The sequence below is a fragment of the Brassica napus genome, chromosome A6 (genome assembly GCF_020379485.1).
Source record: "Brassica napus cultivar Da-Ae chromosome A6, Da-Ae, whole genome shotgun sequence".
In the NCBI taxonomy this organism is placed as follows: Eukaryota; Viridiplantae; Streptophyta; class Magnoliopsida; order Brassicales; family Brassicaceae; genus Brassica; species Brassica napus.
In genome coordinates this window covers 27,134,224-27,156,298 of record NC_063439.1, presented here as the reverse complement: position 1 = coordinate 27,156,298, position 22,075 = coordinate 27,134,224, and the positions used below count along the sequence as shown (strand labels likewise).

The 22,075-nt window shown below is 32.2% G+C and overlaps 2 protein-coding genes and 1 pseudogene across 4 annotated transcripts; all 3 read left to right on the top strand.

Moving 5' to 3' along the window:
- The first annotated feature begins 161 nt into the window (after window positions 1-161).
- On the top strand, window positions 162-2,351 carry LOC111210936 (annotated as a pseudogene).
- Window positions 2,352-3,774: 1,423 nt separating this feature from the next.
- Window positions 3,775-5,802, top strand: LOC106432417 (60S ribosomal protein L3-1). The gene is made up of 5 exons (XM_013873249.3): window positions 3,775-3,859; window positions 3,954-4,048; window positions 4,411-4,521; window positions 4,619-5,333; window positions 5,425-5,802. The coding sequence occupies exons 2-5, from the start codon at window positions 3,964-3,966 to the stop codon at window positions 5,687-5,689; spliced, it is 1,176 nt and encodes a 391-aa protein (XP_013728703.2). The 5' UTR covers window positions 3,775-3,859; window positions 3,954-3,963; the 3' UTR covers window positions 5,690-5,802.
- Window positions 5,803-12,947: 7,145 nt separating this feature from the next.
- Window positions 12,948-18,274, top strand: LOC106397898 (homeobox-leucine zipper protein HDG5-like). Of its 3 annotated transcripts, none has more exons than XM_013838526.3 (11): window positions 12,948-13,394; window positions 13,934-14,086; window positions 14,167-14,408; window positions 14,880-14,997; window positions 15,221-15,403; window positions 15,680-16,201; window positions 16,295-16,393; window positions 16,484-16,865; window positions 16,958-17,226; window positions 17,321-17,416; window positions 17,515-18,274. In XM_013838526.3, exons 2-11 carry the CDS (start codon window positions 13,946-13,948, stop codon window positions 17,926-17,928), a joined length of 2,466 nt encoding a protein of 821 aa, XP_013693980.2. In that variant the 5' UTR covers window positions 12,948-13,394; window positions 13,934-13,945; the 3' UTR covers window positions 17,929-18,274. The 3 variants fall into 3 exon arrangements, with proteins under 3 accessions (XP_013693980.2, XP_013693979.2, XP_022543731.2); XM_013838525.3 differs by having other exon boundaries at window positions 13,892-14,086; XM_022688010.2 differs by lacking the exon at window positions 12,948-13,394 and having other exon boundaries at window positions 13,415-14,086.
- Window positions 18,275-22,075: the final 3,801 nt, after the last annotated feature.

Genomic DNA, 22,075 nt, shown 5'->3' with positions numbered 1-22,075 from the left:
TGTTGTTGTTGCTAAGGGTATTAAATAAATTACGTTATTGTTTTAAATATCAATAAAATAGTCGCTTGAAATTTGCCCAAACCTTTTGTTTCTCTGTCAACAACTTAGAGAATATATGTTATAACATAAAGAGGAGAATCTTCGCTGGCGGACTCTTCTAAATGATCGGTTATTGCATTAATTGTCTATGTATGTCGGGGAAGCCATTGAATGAATAGATTAGTTTCGTAGCATCTGAATGCATGTGGTAGGAATGTAGGATATGTGAGATGACACCAAGTAGGCTGTACCCCTTCGTTGATTGATGTTAGTTCTTCTTCTTTAAGTGATCTGATAATTGGCTGAAAAACATGCCTTCAGATTTTTTGTCCATTTTTGATGTGTAGTGATACAATTCTAACATCTTTGATAAGAAGATATCTATGATGAATCTACAACATGAATCTACAACACAATAATATTTTTTATCCAACAAAAGACCTTGCTTCATACAGGATTTGGAGTGAGTTTGTATTTGAAGTTGTAAGAACCTTACAAGTTGAATCTTTTGGTGGTGAATCTTCTACTGACAGTATAAGCATCGTTCCAATAATGACGGTCCCAAATGGCTTTGTTAATAACGGGAGGATATTCCATTCTTTTTCTAGTACAATGAGATATTTCTCCTTTTTCATACTCTCCAATAAAAAGAAACATATTTTGGTTAAACACAATAATGGTTTTGTTGTAAAATGATGCAATATTTTTTTCATAAAACAAAACCTTCAGAGAAGAAAGTCACCCCATCGGAGACTTTCCTCCCTTCTGTCTCAGCTTGAAACTTTTTTTTTTTACTAGGAAAATTTTCCAGTCGGCTAATTTTTCTGCAGAAATTAATTAAAACTTATTATCCAGAATTTTGTTGGTATTTATTGAATTCTTTTATTTTATCTTTGTATATATATTTCCAATTTCACATATTTTGTGAAGAGAAATAAACTTCACGTGTCTTATGAAGACAATACATATAGTTGTTATTTGTTACTTGATGTAGCTGTACAAATCAACTCAAAACATATAGTAATTAATTATAAGTATGAAAGAGATATAGTGAATATATAACTCATAATAAGATTATAATAAAACTTATAAATATAATAGATGTTATTCACTAGTAAAAAACCCATTGTAAAAATATAATATATTTCTTAAATATAGGCTTTTATTTTCTTGGAAATATATTAAAATGTAATTAGTGATCATTAATACTCTATAAGTCCATATCTTGGTTATAAATTGTAACCAATGGTAAAAATCAATAGTCCATATGTCTAGTGGTCTGATTAACCATACGTCTTTTATAAGAAGTTAATCAAATAAGTTATGGTAAATAATGTCATATTCATTGTACCATCATACTCAGAAATCATATATAACTAAAGATTAAATTGCTATGGTTCGCAAAAAAATTGAATATAGTAACCAAAGTATAAAGATGAACTCAAACAAAGCAACCTTCTTCTTGGTCTTGTTCCTTGTAGCTGCCGTCTGTGAGTCCTAATTTAAATATTTGATTTTTCATTACGCTTATATCAATATGAATCTACACGAAGACCCACACAAATATTTGTGTAGATTATATATTTGATGACAATATCATATAGGCGATTTTCATGTATCTTAAATGGGGGCTTTATATATAGACTAGCGGGTAAATTTTCTGTTATTTCAAGTAAATGCTATTTTACATTTAGTTTGAATAATATGAGGTTTAGACTAAAATTTGTTTATTTCATCAAACGAATTATATTATGTAGGAGGGATCAATTTCAGTTACTTTGGTGTGGGTTCATCTATTTCTGTAAAAAGAAACCAAAATAAAACCAGTCATCTAATCTGGATCCAATTGTTTGCGGTTTTAATTTTAGATCAGAATCAAATATATTAATCTGAATTCGATGTTGTACTATACATAATATATAATTGTATACATTTTAAGGTGGGAGGGAGAGGGCAAGTGGGGTTTCATGTCATTGTTTATGTTTAATCCGAATTAAACACCTATTTATTTGAATTTCTTTTTGGGATAATCTCTATGAAGGTATAACTATGACAGAAAGCAAGTGTCAAGGAAACATAGATTGCAGAGAAGCACCTCATAAACAACCGTGTCCAGTGCCTCTCGCATGTCTATTTGGTAGCTGTATTTGTCCCTGGAAAAGTCACTCTACATTCCACCTTGTCAAATCAAATGTGCGCATTCTGGAAAAAAAGTTGTAGATCAGTATGATTCCGATCATTGTGTTTGTGGTGACAAATAAGATAAAAATGTGACAACAATATAACTTGCAAATGTTGAATAAAAAAAATAATTGTTCCATTTTTTAGATCACCTGAAATTACTCAATCCTTTTGTTCCTTTGTCACATCTTACCGATTAGATTAGTGAGGGTTAACAATCTAATTCTTCACGAAAACCATCATATAGCATCAGATCTCCACCAAACCATGGTTTCGTTCTTCGAAACTTAATTTTCCATAGACGATGGTCAGTTTACTCTTAAACAACCAATGAAATTAATTTAGAGGTTGATTGTTTGTGGTTTTTGTTTTAGTTTTTTGGTTTTTGTTTTTGCAAAAACCATTTTTCATCCAATCAAGTTTTATTAGTTTTTAGTTTTTATTTTTGTAGAAACCATTTGATTTGCCAATCAAGATTTCTAATAAATAGATTCCCTAAAATTTAGGGAAACTAGTTTTTGAAAAGTTTAAAAAATTTATGAAAAAAAACAAAAAACCAACTTTTGTGAGCTTTTAAAAGTAAAAACAAATTTTGATTTTTTTTTTGGGTAGAAACTACAACATTTAATTAATTAATAATTAATAAATTATATTTTCATAAAGATAAATAATCATACAATTTTTTAATTTTATAAATACTTCATGTGGAACCAACCTTATTTTGATCTTAGGGAAGGTACATGGGGTTAGATCTGAATTTTTTCTATCTTGTAAGGTTGTTGGACTGAAAGGAGTACAACCCTGAGCTGATGATACAACAACGGCCACAGTAATGTCACTTGTTCTTTTACTTCAAAATAATCAGAGACATACGGATCCACTAACTTGGCAAATAGTTTCAACAGTGACGGTGATGCAGATTGAGAGAGAGCCACTTAATCTTTCCCCCGTATGTTGCTTTTCTCCATATATATGATGTTGAGGTGAGTTTGTTTACTTGTTTAGTGAACACGTTCATTCATCCTAATCAGTAGCAACTATTTTCAGGATCTTTTTTCTGTATGTTCAAGAGTCTACAAAAGAAGGCTTGTATAATGTGGATTCATTTAGCCAAGAATAATAAATAGAAGAACGGGATGAGCAAGACTTAGAGGAATCAATCTACAATGGTCTTTTTTTTTGTCACCAGAAATATACAATGGTCACATTCCAATTCTCTGTTTTTTTCCTTTTTCTTGTGTGAAGTTTATTTCAAAGATAAAAAAAAATGTTAAAAAAAGGTGTTTCAGAAAAACTATCATTATCTTTGAGAAAACTTGGGAATTATATCTTTTTTTTTTTTTGTAACACAACTTGGGAATTATCAAACTCGTCAAAATCCTTGAATAAACTTGGAAACTATAAATTAAAAAAAAAACAAAAACAAACAAAGACGGACATTTGATTATAACAGATTTGGAGGAGCACGATCAAGATGGGTTGATAATAAAGATGGGCTTTCGAGGCCCAATAAGAAAAACTAGTTTCATATATCAAAAGTCCAAAACATTTAGGGTTTTACAAGGCGCATATAAAAAGATACTAGGGCTTCTACACTCCATTTCTCGTCGCAGTAAAGCTTTAGCCGCAGCAGCTTCAGGTTCTCCCCTCTTCTTCGTCATTCATTCACCTTCTCTCATTTGATTCCTCTTTGTCTCTAATCTTATCTTATGGTGTACTTAAACATGAAACAGGAAGGGAAGAATGTCTCACAGGAAGTTTGAGCACCCAAGGCACGGGTCACTTGGTTTCCTTCCAAGGAAGAGAGCTAACCGTCACAGAGGAAAAGGTATTTTTTTTTTTTTTATTCATATGGTTTCTTTCAAGCGAAACAGATCTCATGTTTTGTAGTGAGATAAAAATGTACACGTTAGGTAGTTTAATGGAACACCTTCTAAGTCTTCTGGAGATGTGTCTGATTGTCTTTAAATTTAGATTGAAATGCTTGCTTGTGTATCTATCTATCATATCGAACTTAACATGTATTTTTTTGTGTTTCATTGAAACCCTACTTTTGATTATTTGGAAAATTAAAAAATTAATCCGACTTCTTAGTACTATGATTGGGATTTTTTTTTTGTTTTTTTAAGTTACTTTGGAGTTTTCTGTCTTGTTTTTTACAAACTAATGTTGTGTACTTGAAAAAAACAGTGAAGGCGTTCCCTAAGGATGACCAAAGCAAGCCTTGCAAGTTCACAGCCTTCATGGGATACAAGGCCGGTATGACCCACATTGTTAGAGATGTCGAGAAGCCCGGATCCAGTAAGTTCACTCTCATTTAATTCATTCTTTCTTTTAAAAATTATTAATCAAATTTCAATACTTATACTATTTTGTTTGCTTGTGTAATCTTGTATAGAGCTTCACAAGAAGGAGACCTGCGAGGCTGTCACCATCATTGAGACACCCGCCATGGTGGTCGTTGGTGTTGTTGCCTACGTCAAAACCCCCCGTGGCCTGAGGTCTCTCAACACCGTCTGGGCACAGCATTTGAGCGAGGAGGTCAGAAGAAGGTTCTACAAGAACTGGGCCAAGTCCAAGAAGAAGGCCTTCACTGGATACGCCAAGCAGTACGAAACCGAGGAAGGCAAGAAGGGCATCCAGTCTCAGCTCGAGAAGATGAAGAAGTACGGAACTGTCATCCGTGTCTTGGCCCACACGCAGATCAGGAAGATGAAGGGGTTGAAGCAGAAGAAGGCTCACATGATGGAGATCCAGGTCAACGGTGGTACCATTGCCCAGAAGGTCGACTTTGCCTACAGCTTCTTTGAGAAGCAGATTCCCATCGACGCTGTTTTCCAGAAGGATGAGATGATTGATGTGATTGGTGTGACCAAGGGTAAAGGTTACGAAGGTGTTGTGACTCGTTGGGGTGTGACTAGGCTTCCACGTAAGACTCACAGGGGTCTTCGTAAGGTTGCTTGTATCGGTGCATGGCATCCAGCTAGAGTGTCCTACACTGTGGCCAGAGCTGGTCAGAACGGTTACCATCACCGTACCGAGCTTAACAAGAAGATTTACAGGTTGGGCAAGGTTGGTCAGGAGACACACACTGCCATGACTGAATACGACAGGTCAGTTGAAATTTCTCTATCTACTGTTTCACTTACTCTCTGCTATTTTGGTTTTATGTAACTGATCTGATGATTGTTGTGGCTATGATAGGACCGAGAAGGATGTGACTCCGATGGGAGGATTCGCACACTATGGTGTGGTGAAGGATGACTACTTGATGATCAAGGGATGCTGCATGGGTCCAAAGAAGAGGGTTGTGACTCTTAGACAGTCACTACTCACTCAGACTTCCCGTCTTGCCATGGAGCAGATCAACCTCAAGTTTATCGACACTTCCTCAAAGATGGGACATGGCAAATTCCAGACTACCCAGGAAAAGAACAAGTTCTACGGCCGTGCCTCTGCCAAAGCTTAAACATTTTGATTTTCTTGTTCCAGTTTTCTTAACCTCTTTTCTCTTCTTCAGAATACTCTTAGAACTATTCGCCGCACTTTTGTGTTTTATTTATTTGGAGAGTTTGAACGTCATATGCTTTTGCTTCTTCACCTATTCTTCTCTTTTTATAGTTTTGAATTTTTTATAATGGGTTGGTTAAGTTGAGATGACAACTTTGCTTATGCAAATTGGTAATATATATGTGAGCCAGTCTAGATTATAGAACTAATACTGAGCAAGCCTAAATAAATATTTATGAAAGGCAAATATATTGAAAAACACTATTTGAAAAGTACATTTTTACATTTTATTTAATTATTAGTCAATAATGGTGTATCATAAACTTCTATACATATTATTTGTGTTTTTTGATTTCTTATTAGTATAAAATTGTGAGGATAAACTAATTAATAAAAATTGTGTATTTATAATCAAAATTTGATATATTTTTCATACATGCTAAAATACAAAATATATCCTATAAAAATATGGTGGATTAAATATGTTTTTTTTTTATTTTTTTGATAAAATATGTTTTCTTAACGTTTTTTAAATTTTGATCCGAGTTTTGAAAAATGAGATTTATTTATTATAACAAATTTTTGATATGAATTTGTATTTTGAGATTGTTGTACATTATTATATTAGAAAGTCATATTATTTAAACTTTTTTTATAAAAAACAATTTATAAATTAATTTATCTGAAACTTTTCTGACCAATTATATAACTCTTTATTAGGCATGTACATTTACTCGGAACAAAAAGAGAAAAAAAAAACAAACCTAAAATACATGTTTGCTTTGGGAAAATACCTATTTTATATTTTTTTGACTCGTGGGTCTCTGTTCGAGTCTAGGATCCCGTACATAAAGGACCCAAATATTTTTTATATACTAGGTATATATGTGTATTTCAGATATGTTTTTTTGGCATTATATCTACTTTTTAAGTTTTTGGTTTGAATTTTCGGTTATAGTTTTGGTTTCAGATAGAACTTAAAAAATTTTAAAATATATTTTAGGTATTCAGATAAAATTTGGGTGTTTTTTTGGTTCTTCGGATTAGATTTCTTGTAAAATTTTGGATCTTTCTAAATATTTGATTTTTTTGATATTTCTTTGTGTTTTTAATATTTTTTGTGTTTTCAGGTATTTTGAATATCCGAACCAATCGAGTCCATTACATAACTAAAATTTGCAGGTATGTTACAAGTATTTATATAATGGACTCGAACCCACCCGGATCCGAAATGAACTGAATCGAACCCTAACCCAAAATTTCTCTAAAACCCGAAAAGAATCGATCCGTACCCCATCAAAGACCCGAATGCCCATGCTTACTCTCTCATTATATTTTGTATACATTTATAGGAATTACATTTATTGAGTTGGTTAGATTTAAATTTGATACATTTTTTTATTATAAATACTTCTTATAAAAGTTATTTACATAATATATATAATTTTGTTTTGAACATATGGTTTGCAAAAGTGTTTTAATCAAATTGATTTTGTAAATATTTAGAACTATATAATGTAAGATGACATGGTATAATATGTTGTATGATATATGCTAACTCATTTTAATAATTAATGTCTAAATATTGTAGGTCTATTATTGAGCATAAGACAAGGTGTATAATATTATTTCGTAATAACCATAACATTGTGCGATAAAATATTTTTAGAAAAAGTGCATCACATGAATGAGGAGTAATAATAGGATTCATTTAAAATATCGCATGGTTAGAAAAATTAATTGTAGAACCAAAAAGTAATAAATACTAATACATGAATCCAACAATTTTTTACAATAATTTTTCAGAATGATTTTCTTTCAATAGTTTAGACGAATTTTCTACGTAGTCATGAGATTTTTGCTTAAACAACATTGGTGTATATTTTATTCGAACCATTGGTGTATTTTCTACGTACTGTCCGTCCAAAGTCTTAATAGAGTAGTAGTCTCTGTTGTACATATTTTATTCGAACCATTGGTGTATTTGTACGCTTATGCCCTTTCGGAAAGATTAATAATATGATGACAAAAAGGAAGATTAATAATATATATTTTCTATTAAAAATTAGTTTAGATCAGTTTTAAAATGTTAAATCATATATCTTGCTGTAAGTAAATTTTGGAAATATTTGAAATTTATAATAGTTTTGATAAATTAAAATTGTTGATAAAAAGTTATAGAGAATATTTAATTGGTTAATAATAGAAGAATAACATTAAAATTTAAGACATTATATTAATCATTTTTACTTATGTATCTCATAATTATGAAAAATAAAAGTTCAAAACAGAAACTATCATAGATGGGCTGTTTGGGTAGAAGATATATTATTTGAGAAGTGATTTCATTATGTGTCATCAGACTCATCACCATATTCATTCTTACCAAAAAATGATATGACATTGAGAAATTGTGATATGATATCACTTAATGACAACATGCATAATTTCTTTTATAATAATATCCATATTTTTGGCAATTTTTTTAATATGGTAATAACTAATAATTCTTATATCAATCTTAAAAAAAAACTACTTTTGTTTCAAGATTTTTGAAATCTTCTACACATTATTTGAGAAATGATTTGCTTATCTCTTATCACTATATTCATTCTCGCCAAAAAAATTATAAGACACTGAGAAATTGTGACATGGCATTACTTAATTATCACATGTATATTTAAAAAAAAATAAAAATCCATATTTTTGGAAAGATTTTTTTATAATATAGTAATAACTAATAACTCATACATAATTCACTAAAGTAAATTTCTGTTACAAAAAATTACCTTTGTCAATATTTTTTAAATATAGTAATGACTAATTATTTGTTCATGTTTTTAAAATTTGGTAAAAATAAAATAAGTAAATATATATATATATATATATATATATATATTATCAAATTTAAGTGTCCCTTACAAATATAAAACTAAAACAATACTAATCAAATATATATTTTGTTAATATTTAATTGAATAATAGTTTTTTTTAATTAATGGTTCATTAAGTAAATTAACAAATTCATTTTTGCTAGTTTAACATATTTTAAGTAAATAAAAAAATATATATTAAATTTATATAGATTTAAATATATAATTTTAAAATTAGGGATGATATAAATATTTAAATAAATAGTCATTATGATATAAATAAGTGTTATTCTTAGAAAATATAATTTTAATTTTACCGAAATTTAAATTAATAAAAATAAAATAATCAAACTAAATCAAATGAAGCAAGAATACATAGAACTGTATTTATGATTTTATTTTTCTAAATTTATGAAGTTAAATGTAAAAATAATATTGTTAGAATGTAAAACAACTATTTCTAAAAATTGAAATAAAACAATATTTAAAATAATTATTTTTGTGCATAGCGCAAGAAGAGTCCTAGTATATATATGTATATATATATAGTATTTTTGTCAAATTAAAATTGGTAAGTTCCAAAATATTATATTGCAAATTTTAAATTACTTTGATATATAATATAATTTTTTTTTGATTTTATTCAGTACTCCTCATGTTTCAGCAAGATAAATGTTTTTTTTCTCTCTAAACTTGTTTTCAAAAAGATATATGTCTTATGTGTTCCTATGCACTTTTTATTGGTTAATAACTTAAACAAATTCAAAAATAAAATCATGTATTAAAAGACAATTGGTCCAAAACTATTGTAAACCACTAAATAGAGAAAACAATACATTTATAATCAAAAAGTGAAGATATTTTCTTAATATGTGTAAAAAAAACTAAAGCAAATTTGATACTAATTAAGTTGTATAAAACTTAATTAGTATACAACTTACAAAATTGGCCACAAGTAATTTAAATCAAATTAAGACTTCTTAATTTGTATACTAATTAAGTTTTTCAAGTAAATCTGTGGAAAGTAAAAAAATATGTAGCAAAATCAAGTAAATTATATTATAATTATTTAATTTTTTGCTTGAAAGGAAACAAATATGTGTGAAAATAGTAATTAAGAATAATAAAAGTTAAGTTAGGAATAAAATAATAAATTGGTGTCAAAAAATTTGTTTCCCTAAATAAAAGCAATATATAATTCATGTTACCCTCATACTCACAAGCCATAAATAACCAGAGAAAAATTTCGCTTATATTTCAGAAACAATAATAGTATATCGTAATTTAAGTATAGAGATGAATTCAGCAAAACCAGTCTTCTTCTTGTTCATGTTCCTTCTATATGCCTTCTGTAAGTACTTCGCTTGTATACAAATATATGATTTTCAAAGTGTATATACAATAAACACACACATACATATATTAAAATATAATATATATACATCTATCTCTGATGACTACAACATGTATGTGATTTTCATGTATTCAATTGGGTTTTATATATATTAACGAGTACAATTTTGTATCATTTTAAATAAATGCTATTTTCATTTAGTTTGAAATAATGTGAACCTTAGATTACAATATGTTTCTTTCTGTCAAATGAATTATGTTAACTAGGAGGGTCCAGTTTAGTTTCTTTTAGTTTGAGTTCATAGATTTCTGAAACATAGTAACCAAGAAAACAATCATCAAGTTTGGATTCAACTGGTTGAAGTTTTAGTTTTTATTTTATATCAGAATCAACTATTAATCTGAATTCTGTTTTGGTTAAATATATTGTTAGGGAAGGAAGGGGGGGGGGGGGGGGGGGGGGGGGGGGGGGGGGGGGGGGGGGGGGGGGGGTCATGTCATTTTTATGTCTATGGTTAATCTGAATTAAATAATCACTACCTTTTTATTTATTTTGATAATCTGTATGAAGGTATGACAACAACAGAAAGCAAATGTTACGATGACAAAGATTGCAAAAACGTGAAGCTACCGTGTCGGGGGCCTCTCGCATGTGTGTATCGTAGCTGCATTTGTACGTACCTGGATAAGCCACTCGACATTCCCAATTCTCAAATCAAACGTGCGCATTCCGGGAAAAAAGTTATAAACCTCCATGATTCTAGTGTTTAACCATTACGTCTGTTGTGACAGATAACATAAAAATGTGACAACAATATAATTTGCAAATGTTGAATGAAAAAAGTATTTAAAATATTTACCGTACCGTTGAAAAAATCGCCTCAAATTTCTCAAACCTTTTGTTTTTTTTTTTATCATCAATTATCCATTAGAATAGAGAAAAATCTTCCTGTACAACTATTAATTTGTTTTGGATAACTCGCCCTAACGTTCCCACGCACAGAGAGGTTCTCTGTAGATCAATGTATTCGGGCGCCTGCAACGCAGTTTTATGCCGATGCTGGCCGTTCTTGTCAATTATGTCCTCTGCTTTCATTTCCTTAATCGTTTTTGCATCTGTTTTTATGTGCTATGGAATCGTAACCTTCTACTAAACGGAGAAAGAGATACCCGATGAAGCTTTGGTTCCTCTTCTTCGCTGCAGTCCTCCCGGCAGCTCTTCCTCCTTGGTGGGTCTTCTCTCCAGTGATGAGTTGAGAAGGTTCTCTCATCACTGCTGTACTCTTGTTCTCTCGTCTCTCCCCTCTCTACTCGCGCCCGTCATCGTTATAGAATGTGGAATATGATATTATTAGAGATGATTAGAGTACAATATATAGGGTGATTACAAAGATAAACATAGGTTAGAGATATTGACATTACAACCATTTCCATATCTACATTTGTATCTTTAATACGCCTCCTTAAGATGAAGGTAATCTTGTGGCTCCAATCTTGGATATTGATGTGATGAACTGTTGGCGAGAGAGTGGTTTTGTAAGAGCATCAGCCAACTGATCTTTGGTAGAGACGTGAGACACACAAACCCAATCCCTCCTTCTTTCTTAAACTCTTCGAGTGATCGGAACCCAATTCTTTCTTTTTTCTTAGAGAGATAAAGTTTGTCCCATGCTATCCAATGCATACCTTTTGGATTAGGGCCAGAGCTTCACCAAAAATTAGATGTAGCACTAGATATCTTTTTACATAATCCTTTAAGGAGGAGATAGCACGACATTAGGAATGTCGGAATGGCTGATGCTACAGATTTGATCATAACTTCTTTGTTTGCTTTGTTTCAATGCATGTACCTCTAATATTATGGGCTACTGTTTATATAATATTTATTCACTTATGACAATGAATCAATGATCAAATAAACTTTTGATTATTTTAATAACTATTATGTTATATGAGATATTTTTATCAACGAAAATTTTATATATTTTTTAATTTCAAATAAAACTTAAATAATTTTTTTTTGAATTTTTTTTTAAAATATAGATATTTTCCTTTTCATATTTACATATTTAATAAAAAAATATAGTAAAAGTTAACTAGATCTAAATAGGGGAAATTACATGTTTACCACTTTCATGGTACCACTTTTCATTTTTACCACCACTAATGAGATATTTTCAAAAATACACTCTTCATTAAGTGGCAAAAGACTCTTATGCCCTTGTTATTTATATATATAATAAATTATTATTTAAATAAAAAATTAAAAAAAATAAAAAATAATAAAAAAAATAAAATAATAAAAAATAATAAAAAAAATAAAAAAATATTTTATAATTTCGAACTTTTTTATAATTTTTTTTCTAATTTTTTTTTTGAATTTTTTTTATTTTTTTTCAAATTTCTTTTTGAAAAACGAAAATTATTTTTGAAACTATTTTTTTTTTAATTTTTAATATAGTTTTTAAGTATTTATATATTTATTAGAATCATAAATTCACATTCCAAAACTCTACCCCACCCCTCAACTCTAAACCCTAAGTCTAGATTAGTTAACCTAGGGGTATAATTGTATTTTACCCTTCATTAAAAGTGAAGGTAAAAGTGGTTAGTGTAAACATGAAAAGTGGTACTATGAATGTGGTATTTATGGTAATTTCCCATCTAAATATTAAGAAAACATAAATCAAAGTGCTATTTTAATAATGACATATATATATATATATATATAATATTTTATATCATTAATGATATCTTTCTAATTATCGTTTAAAGAATTGATATGAGTAGAACATATAAAAAATTAATTTCTCAAATAAAAATTATAAAAATTAAACATAAATATAAAGTGAATAACTGATACTTTAGGTTTCAAAATACTGATGTGACATAGAAAAAAAAACATAATGCGGTCAAGATGTATATGAAACATTTAATATTTATTTAAAATTTAAAATGTATAGCACTATTTTTTATGAAACAAAGTACATATTATTTTTATTTTGACAAACAAATAATGCAACACTTGTGAAGTAGCAATGCTGTGTATATGACGCACGCGGTTAACGCGTGGTGAATGATATTTTGACTTTAAGTTGAAAAAGTTTTGACTTGTGGAGAAGTCGGTTGTTTCAAGGCAAAACGTAAGGATTCCCAATAAGATATAACCACGTGGGAACACGGAGCCGTTAACGGAAAGAGTTAGACGAGCGTTTTCTGTTCATCCGTTAAATTATCGCCGTTAAAACCAAAAGTCTGCCGTTTACCCTTCTGGTCCGGTAAGTATTTAATGAGAAATTTACTCCCCCATTTATTGCAAAGAGAAAGAAACTCAGAAGAAGAAAAAAAGATTAGAGAGAGAAAGTTACAAAACTCCAGACTCTCTAGAGAGAATATCATTCTTGGCCTTTTCTTTCATTTTCTCGGAAGCTAAAGAAGGTAAGAAAGTGAGAGAAAACAAGAGAAAGTGAAATAAAATCTCTATTTTTCTTTGTAAAAAACAGAAAATGTCAAATGGAAAAGTGTATTTATCTTCATCTTGTTTGTGTTGTGATTTCTTTGGATGCATGTTATTTCTTCTCTTTAAAATACATTTCCCAGTTCGATCCAGAAATATTACAAACTACACACACAATCCTTAGTTATTTTTTCTCATGAATGTTTAGATAATGTCTTACTTATTTTTACTAGTTGACCAGTTTTTTCTTATTTTTCTAAAAAAAATTCACCAGCAATAAATGTTTTTATCAGTTACATTTTTGTATTTAATTTTCAAATATTTTCTGAAATATGAAACGATCTAGCTGTCGTCTTTGGTAATTAATCTCCCCTTTCATGCTTCTTTCTGTTGGTTTTGCATTTGAGATTAGTTATCAACAAATATTTCTGCATTTCCATGCACTGATTCTTTCCTTTTGAATCTTCACTTCTACCAGCTTTCAACGGCAAACCCTAACTGAGATCTTTGTAACCATTAGGGGCTGCAAGTGATGTTGACTATGGGAGAAGAAAACGTGATGACTACAGACAACCGATTTGCTTCGCCGCAGCCGCCTTCTTCTTCTCCGGCAACAATCCAAAACCCTAATTTTAATTTCAACCCTTTCAACTCATTTTCCTCCGTTATTCCGGTTTGTTCCACGTTTTCCTGAGAGCTCTTTCATTTTGTTAGTTACATATTTTTAAACGTAGTAATAAGCTGTTTGATTAGAAGGAGGAGCATGGGATGATGAGCATGAGCATGCTGATGATGATGGGAGATGGAGGAGTGGAGGAAATGATGGAAAACGGGTCGGCCGGTGGGTCATTCGGGTCGGGTAGTGAACAAGCAGAAGATCCAAAGTCCGGAAACGAGTTTGATGTTGCTGAACTTCAAGACGAGGAACAACCTCCTCCTGCTAAGAAGAAACGTTACCACAGGCATACTAATCGTCAGATCGAAGAAATGGAAGCGTAAGTTTTGCTTCTTCTTTTTCATTTTATCTAGTAGGTGTGTGTAATATAGTTTTTGGTTTCAAAAAGACTTGAACCAAACTGAGGTTGAAACTATTTCTGCTAGGTTTATAATGGTTTTGGTTTTAGTTTCTGTTTGAAGTAGGTTGTTTTGTTTTATCTTGATTAACACGTGTTCGGTTTGTATATGTTTGTTTCAGTTTTGTGGATTAATAGGATATGAAACTAGTTATGGGTTTAAGTTTTGTGAATTTTAGTCTGCTGATTGTTTTTATTTTAGTCTCGGTTCAATTGGACTGTTTTTTAAACCAGGATTGTATATGGGTTTAAGTTTTGTGAATTTTTTGGTTATGTGCTTCTTTGTTTTTGGATCTTTAAAAAAAAAAAAAACGAAACCTTGTAAACCGAAAAGAAGACTCGATTTTGATTATTTAGATCGGTTTTTACCAAACTCGATTTTCATCTTTGTAGATTGTTTAAACAAAACCCTCATCCAGACGACAAACAAAGGCAGAGATTAAGTCATGAACTTGGACTCAAGCCTCGACAAGTCAAGTTTTGGTTTCAAAATAGGCGTACTCAAATGAAGGTAACTACTAACATTAATCTCTTTCTCTTTAATTTAACCATTTTCACAATGTGTATACTTTATAACACATTAGAGCACATCTCAAATTATAGAATGGAAGTTCAAAAATTCGAAATTCGAAATAATGAAATCTTGAACTCTAGAAGTATATATGTATGTGTAGAAGAACATTCATGAAAAAGTGATTTAACGTTTTTATTTAATGTGATGATCAAATATATAGGCACAACAAGACAGAGCTGAGAATGTGATGTTAAGGGCAGACAACGATAATCTTAAGGCGGAGAATTCTCATCTTCAGGCGGAGCTACGGTGCCTCTCGTGTCCTTCTTGCGGCGGCCCCACCGTACTCGGCGACATTCCTTTCAACGAACTCCACATTGAGAATTGTCGCCTCCGTGAAGAGGTAACTCCAATTATTCACAACCATTTGAAATATTGGTTTGGTTCTGATTACCTTAAAAGAATTTCTGCGTTTTGAGTTTACGGTGGAAAAGTAATCGATATTCTGCGAACCTATCATTTGAAAAATGAAATCATAATGTTAATCCTAATTAATTAAATTGCTAATTTTGAATAAGAGCCTGTTATTTGCTTTGCTTCGGTACTGACCAATTTATTTAACAAAAAGATACATATTTAATTGGGATTGTGTAACAAATTGCTTGTCTATTCAACACAGCTTGATCGTCTATCCTCCATAGCTTCAAGATACACTGGCCGTCCAATGGAGCCATCACAGCCGATGATCAATCCTCCTCTAGAGGTTCAACATCATCAACCTTCACTGGAGCTTGACATGAGCGTATACGCAGGAAACTTTCAAGAACAACCTTGTTCAGACATGATGTTGCTTCCTCCACAAGACACTGCTTGTTACCTCCAAGTTCAAACTAATAACAACAGCAACGGCAACAACATGGTACTTGCTGATGAAGAAAAGGTCATCGCTATGGAGATTGCTGTTTCTTGTGTCCAAGAACTTACTAAAATGTGCAACACAGAGGAGCCTTTGTGGATTAAGAAGAAATCCGACAAGATGGGTGGCGAGGTTTTGTGTCTGAACGAGGAAGAGTACAAGAGGTTGTTCCCATGGCCAATGGAGAATCATAACAACAAAGGAGATTTTCGTAGAGAAGCTTCAAAGGCAAACGCAGTTGTCATCATGAACAGCATCACGCTTGTTGACGCGTTTCTAAATGCTGTAAGTATAGTAAACATTTCACAAACAAACGCCTTTCATTTAAATCATTTTTTTTTTGGATAAATCCATAAATTTTGGATTTTTGAACTGTAGGATAAGTGGTCGGAGATGTTCTGCTCCATTGTGGCTAGGGCGAAAACGGTTCAGATTATTTCATCTGGAGTGTCTGGAGCTAGTGGTTCTCTTCTACTGGTAATATAGTAAAATAATTCGATTTACAACTTGCAGAACAAACAGAACAGATCTTTCTAATGTTGTTAACAACTTGTTATGTTTTACTAGATGTATGCAGAGTTACAGGTACTGTCTCCGTTGGTTCCAACTCGAGAAGCTTATTTTCTACGCTATGTGGAACAAAACGCTGAAAACGGGAACTGGGCAATCGTAGATTTCCCGATCGACCAGATCCAGCCATTGAGTGCAAACACTCCTCATGAGTATAAGAGAAAGCCTTCAGGCTGCATCATTCAAGACATGCCTAATGGATACTCACAAGTCAAGTGGGTCGAGCACGTGGAAGTTAACGAGAGGCACGTGCACGAGATATTCGCTGAGTATGTGAAAAGCGGAATCGCTTTTGGAGCGAGCCGTTGGCTCGACGTGTTGGAGAGACAATGCGAGAGGATGGCTAGCTTAATGGCTAGAAACATAACTGATCTTGGAGGCTAGTTATCTAAACCATATTAATTGATATCCCTAGATTTATAAAACCATCACTAAAGCTCTGGTTTTTTTGTTTTTTGTTTTTGTTAACAGTAATTCCATCTGCCGAAGGGAGGAGGAACATGATGAGGCTATCACAGAGGATGATGAAAACATTCTGTGTGAATATAAGCACTTCGTACGGACAGTCTTGGACCGCTCTGTCTGAAACAACCAAAGACACTGTGAGAATCACGACAAGGAAAGTGTGTGAGCCTGGTCAGCCTACTGGAGTTGTTCTTGCTGCTGTATCAACCATTTGGCTTCCGTTCTCCCACGCTAAAGTATTTGATCTTCTCCGTCATCAACATCACCACTCTCTGGTAAAAACCAAACCCATTGATCATCAAATCACTGAACTAACTTCAGTAATAATAAGAATTTGAACCGATTTGTTTTTTTTTTCTTTCTCTCTAGTTGGAGGTTTTGTTCAGTGGAAGTTCACCTCATGAGGTTGCTCATATCGCCAACGGTTCGCATCCTGGAAACTGCATCTCTCTTCTTAGAATCAATGTAAGTTCAAACCCTAACTTTGAAACCCTAAATTTGCAAAAAAAATAAAAAAAATAATACAAATATTGATTTGTGTGTTACACTTGTACCTACTACAGGTCTCTAGCAACTCATGGCATAACGTGGAGCTGATGCTTCAAGAAAGCTGCATAGATAACTCCGGCAGCTTAATCGTATACTCCTCCGTGGACGTCGACTCAATTAAACACGCGATGAACGGCGAAGATCCTTCCGGTATTCCGCTTTTGCCCCTAGGGTTCTCCGTCGTCCCCGTGAACTATCCCGATCAAGTCGAGGGTGTTTCCGTCAACTCGCATCCTCTGCCTTCGTGTCTCCTCACCGTCGGGATTCAGGTCTTGGCGAGCAACGTCCCAACCGCGAAACCAAACCTCTCCACCGTCACAACCATCAACAACCATCTCTGCTCCATCGTCAATCAGATCACTTCCGTCCTTAGCAGCACCCTTCCTCCCGCCGGAGACGACGCCGTCGCCAAACAAGAGGTCATTTAATGACCATGGCTTCGATGGTATTTTGGTAAATATAGCATCTAATGGGATAAGTTTTTGTGTAATACTCGTTTCATGGTAAGGGTAAGACGTACGAGAACTCGAGTTTATGTTTTCATTTTTTTTTTTTTGGGAGGGTCAAAATGGTATTTAAAACTAAAGAAGACAGAGGAAGTCAAGAGCGCACCAGATAGGTATGTTGACTTTCTTTTTCCTGTTAACCGGATTATCGGTCAAACCGATCTACGATTTAACAGAAAAGTGTAGCTGGTTCGGGTATTGACTTTCTACTTGGTTTGACTCCTTGGACAATTCAGTTTAATATGGGATGCTACCTTATGTTTCGGCTTTTCGTATTTATCCACAATACATGTCGTTGGCGACTTAAATATTTTTCTATTTCTTTCATTGCTAGAAAGTTGAATGCAAGGGCCGACCTCCTTGCAAAAGTAGCTCGAGCTCAAAACTCATATTTTTCCATGTAGATCATATGATTCCGGTTTGGTTAGCTCCAAAGGCAAACCATTTCGTTTTGAATTAATAATACATGGAGTTGATGTAAAAAAAAATGTTATTCCCTGTGTATTGTTTTACATGATGTTTTAAAACTTTTTTTTTGGTTTTGAAATAGTTGACGTTTTCCAAAAACCAATAAAAAGGATAAAAAAGGTATTGTATCAACTGCCTTAATCTATGTGAAAGGTTCTAAAACATCATATATATCAACGGAGGAAATAATATATTAACTTGTTTACTTTTGCTATTCTATTATTCAAATTTGATGTGATCTGAAAAGCCAAACAAAATAGAACCACTAACTTTATTCTAGATACAAAATCAGAAATCACATTTTATCTCTGTGAAAGATATGAAATCTTAAATGCTTTTAGTCCTGTTGAAAAATTTGGCTATGCATGAGGCTCTTTAATTAATGTGATCAGGGCTTTGTAATTTTTCCCAAAATTATGGTAAGTCAAATGTTGCAGTATTTTTTCTATTGCCCATATAAGTGTTTATAATTCTAAATGCAAAGCTAATTCTTGGCGTAGAAGGTTCTTTGTCCCCAATAATTGGTTTTGTCCAAAGATGTCTTTCCGTCCGACCTCAACCATTGAGAGAGAGAGACAGATTATATACCATGATGGCATGATTAAAGCTAATAATAATTTTAATAGACAAACGTTCCTAAATGTTTAGTGAGAAACAAATAGCCAAAAAACGTTCCTATACGTTTTTTTGTTTTCAGTTACGAAGTTTTTTAACATCAAAAGGCTAATTTATTACTCAAACTTGAAGTGGTATGAGAATCCAAACCGAAATATAATAACTAACAAAAACTAAACTTTTAAGAAAAGTTCGTGTAGTCTCACCAAAGCGTAGGATGTCCAGTTCTGCGTCCTTGGTATGTGTATGATTTTGAAGTTCTTGAATCTTCCTTGCAACATTGCTATTTCCACCAATTCTGCTTAAAAACTTGGCCATGTTGTTGGATTGTGAATCATTGAATTGACATCCTTGCTGTATGTCCCAAAATGTTGACATGTCGAGAATTGGAGCATATTCTCCATCGATCAAATAAGTGCATCCAATTCTGAATGCAAAGGTGACAAGCGTCTCTCTTTGTTTCTTAGCCCTAGAAGTTGTTCATTTCGAGACTCATCTAGCCAAGCCCAACCATATCCACTGTATTTTGAATTAGATGTCCATGATCCATCAACCAAACATATACACTGCAAGCATAAGGGCTTGTATATTCTGTGTGTGGTTTAGCAGGTGAGGTTCTTCTGAGCTCTCTGAGTTTGCATCATACCATGCATGACATCACTTTGAGCATGTCTTATTAGCTCTAACGAATCTCTTGAGATTCCCCTCAACAGTTTCATTGCGAGTTTCCACACATACCAAATTATCCATAGATACATATCTTTATCCAACTCCATATCTTCTATTTCATTCTTTCTCTAAAACAAATAATCTAAATTGGAGTACACACTTCATATTGGACATACGCCCGATCACGATTGTATCGAAGCGAGAGCCCAAGATTGTAAGCTAGGTGGACATTAAAAAATTGCATGATTAACTGATTCATCAGATTCTCCACATCTATAACAATGATTATCACATCACATATGGCTACATGTTAAGTTCCTAGTGCTGCTAAGTATGCAGAAGGCATCTGCCATATTAGATGACACTTTTTTTTTTGTGAAACATTGATTTTCAAATGAAGACTTGAAGCTTTGTGATACTAAGCTCTGATACTATTACTTCAGGTTCCTGACAAATAATATTCCTTGCAACCCAATATCCTGATTTAATCATATTTATCCCACTTTTTGTATAGTTCCAACTATATTTGTCATCTCTATTGGATTAGCTTATGGTCAAACTCCAAATAAGTGAATCATCTTGAGCAACCAAAATTTTCAGCATTTCTGCATTGCGCACATTTGGCAATAGATTAACTCACTCACTTTCATACGTGGATGAACGACTGGTGCGGAAGGTCGAGATGGTCTAGCAGAGATCGTAGGGATCCAAAGATATTCTCATACTTGTATCTGAAATCCTGGACGTAACTTTTGTCTGATTCCCTAAGGTCAGTAAACCTCTAGCTTCCATAAAACTTGTCCAGATGTAAGAAAAAATCTCAGCTGCTGGTGCACACAAAAGCGAGCATAATCGATGATATCGTCCACGTAAAACTCTCCAAGAAGAGAATCTACGAATTGTATCAATCTCACAGTTGTTTTGCCAGTAACACTAGATTAAATTCATGAATTAATTGGTTACGAAGTTAACTTTAGAAGCTCTTTGGTATGGTATTGTTATGACATGAATATTTGAAAACTATGAGGATCAAAATATTCAAGAATATAGACAACATGCCTTTGTTATTTTTTGAACCAGAACACATTTTTTCATCAACAAAACATGTTAAAAACGTACAACATAGATAATGGTAGAATTAAACAGAAACTTCAAAATATGAATTGAACTTTTAGTAATAGTTCAGAATCTCAGTTTAAAAATGTGTTATCTCTAGGCCCATCAGAAACCATATGGAACCTTTTTACCACATCGGTTTGAGATAAGATTCAACCAAGTGGGAACATTAATTAGCTAATGCCAAGGACAAACAGAGACATCAAGACCAATTAGGTATTAAGGACAAAAACTTCAGAAGTTAGAAAATAAATTAACTATGGAAATCTATGAAACACAAAGATTAAAGAACAAATTATCTTTATTGCTTTAGGAACATCTCAAAACTAAAATTCTCAATGTTTCTTTTTTAGATCTTATGGAACATTTCGCAATTAGACCTTTATGTACATGGTAAAATTTAAGAGGTTCATGGTACGGTAGGGTACAGGTTATAACACGTTACTTAAAAAATTAAGAGTATCCATTAATTAATAATAATAAACAACATTCGGTTGTTAATTTTTGAGCCAATTTTTTTTTATTTCATTGATTAAACTTGTAAAAAGTATCAACAGTTGATACTTGGTAGCAACAAATAGAAATTTCAAAACACGAGACGAACTTTTGCAGCAATAGTTTAGAATCTCAGTTTAAAAATGTGCTATCTCGAGGCATATTGGAATGTTTTGAAATTGATATTTATATCCGTCTAATGGAGAGATAACTTTAACAGTACGGATGTGAAGTCAATTTTGTGCTATCTCGAGTATTGATATTTACAACAAAAATGTGCTATCTCGAGGCATATAGAAATTCTAACTCTATATCAATTTCAAAACAGTTGATACTTGGTAGCAACAAATAGAAATTTCAATATACAAAATAACACAGATTTAAATGTAAAACACTATACATAAATATAGCAATCATGCCAAATTTTGTAAAGCAGTCAAACCAAACATAAAATCGATATTTATATCAGTTTTTTTTACGGGAATAGAACCCAACAGAATAGAAACTTACGAATTTATGTGATTCAAATAATGAAATTTTTATTGAATATTAAGACTTAGAACACTCTGATATTATCATAATGAGTAATGTTTGAAATTGTAGAAAACTTTTTGTGCCAATAGGTTCGTCTTATGTAATGTTTGTGTATCGATAATGTATATTTTATTTTATGCGTCACTGAAATAACTAAAAATGATTTTTTCGA

What these genes read in the sequence shown, in the direction of transcription:
- LOC106397898 (XM_013838526.3), top strand. Translation starts at nt 13,946, where the DNA reads ATGTTGACTATGGGAGAAGAAAACGTGATGACTACAGACAACCGATTT. An exon ending in ATAGGCGTACTCAAATGAAG is followed by an intron (nt 14,998 to 15,220) that starts GTAACTACTAAC and finishes TCAAATATATAG; the next exon opens with GCACAACAAGACAGAGCTGA. An exon ending in ATTGTCGCCTCCGTGAAGAG is followed by an intron (nt 15,404 to 15,679) that starts GTAACTCCAATT and finishes TATTCAACACAG; the next exon opens with CTTGATCGTCTATCCTCCAT.
- LOC106432417 (XM_013873249.3), top strand. Translation starts at nt 3,964, where the DNA reads ATGTCTCACAGGAAGTTTGAGCACCCAAGGCACGGGTCACTTGGTTTC. An exon ending in TAACCGTCACAGAGGAAAAG is followed by an intron (nt 4,049 to 4,410) that starts GTATTTTTTTTT and finishes TGAAAAAAACAG; the next exon opens with TGAAGGCGTTCCCTAAGGAT. An exon ending in GCCATGACTGAATACGACAG is followed by an intron (nt 5,334 to 5,424) that starts GTCAGTTGAAAT and finishes TGGCTATGATAG; the next exon opens with GACCGAGAAGGATGTGACTC.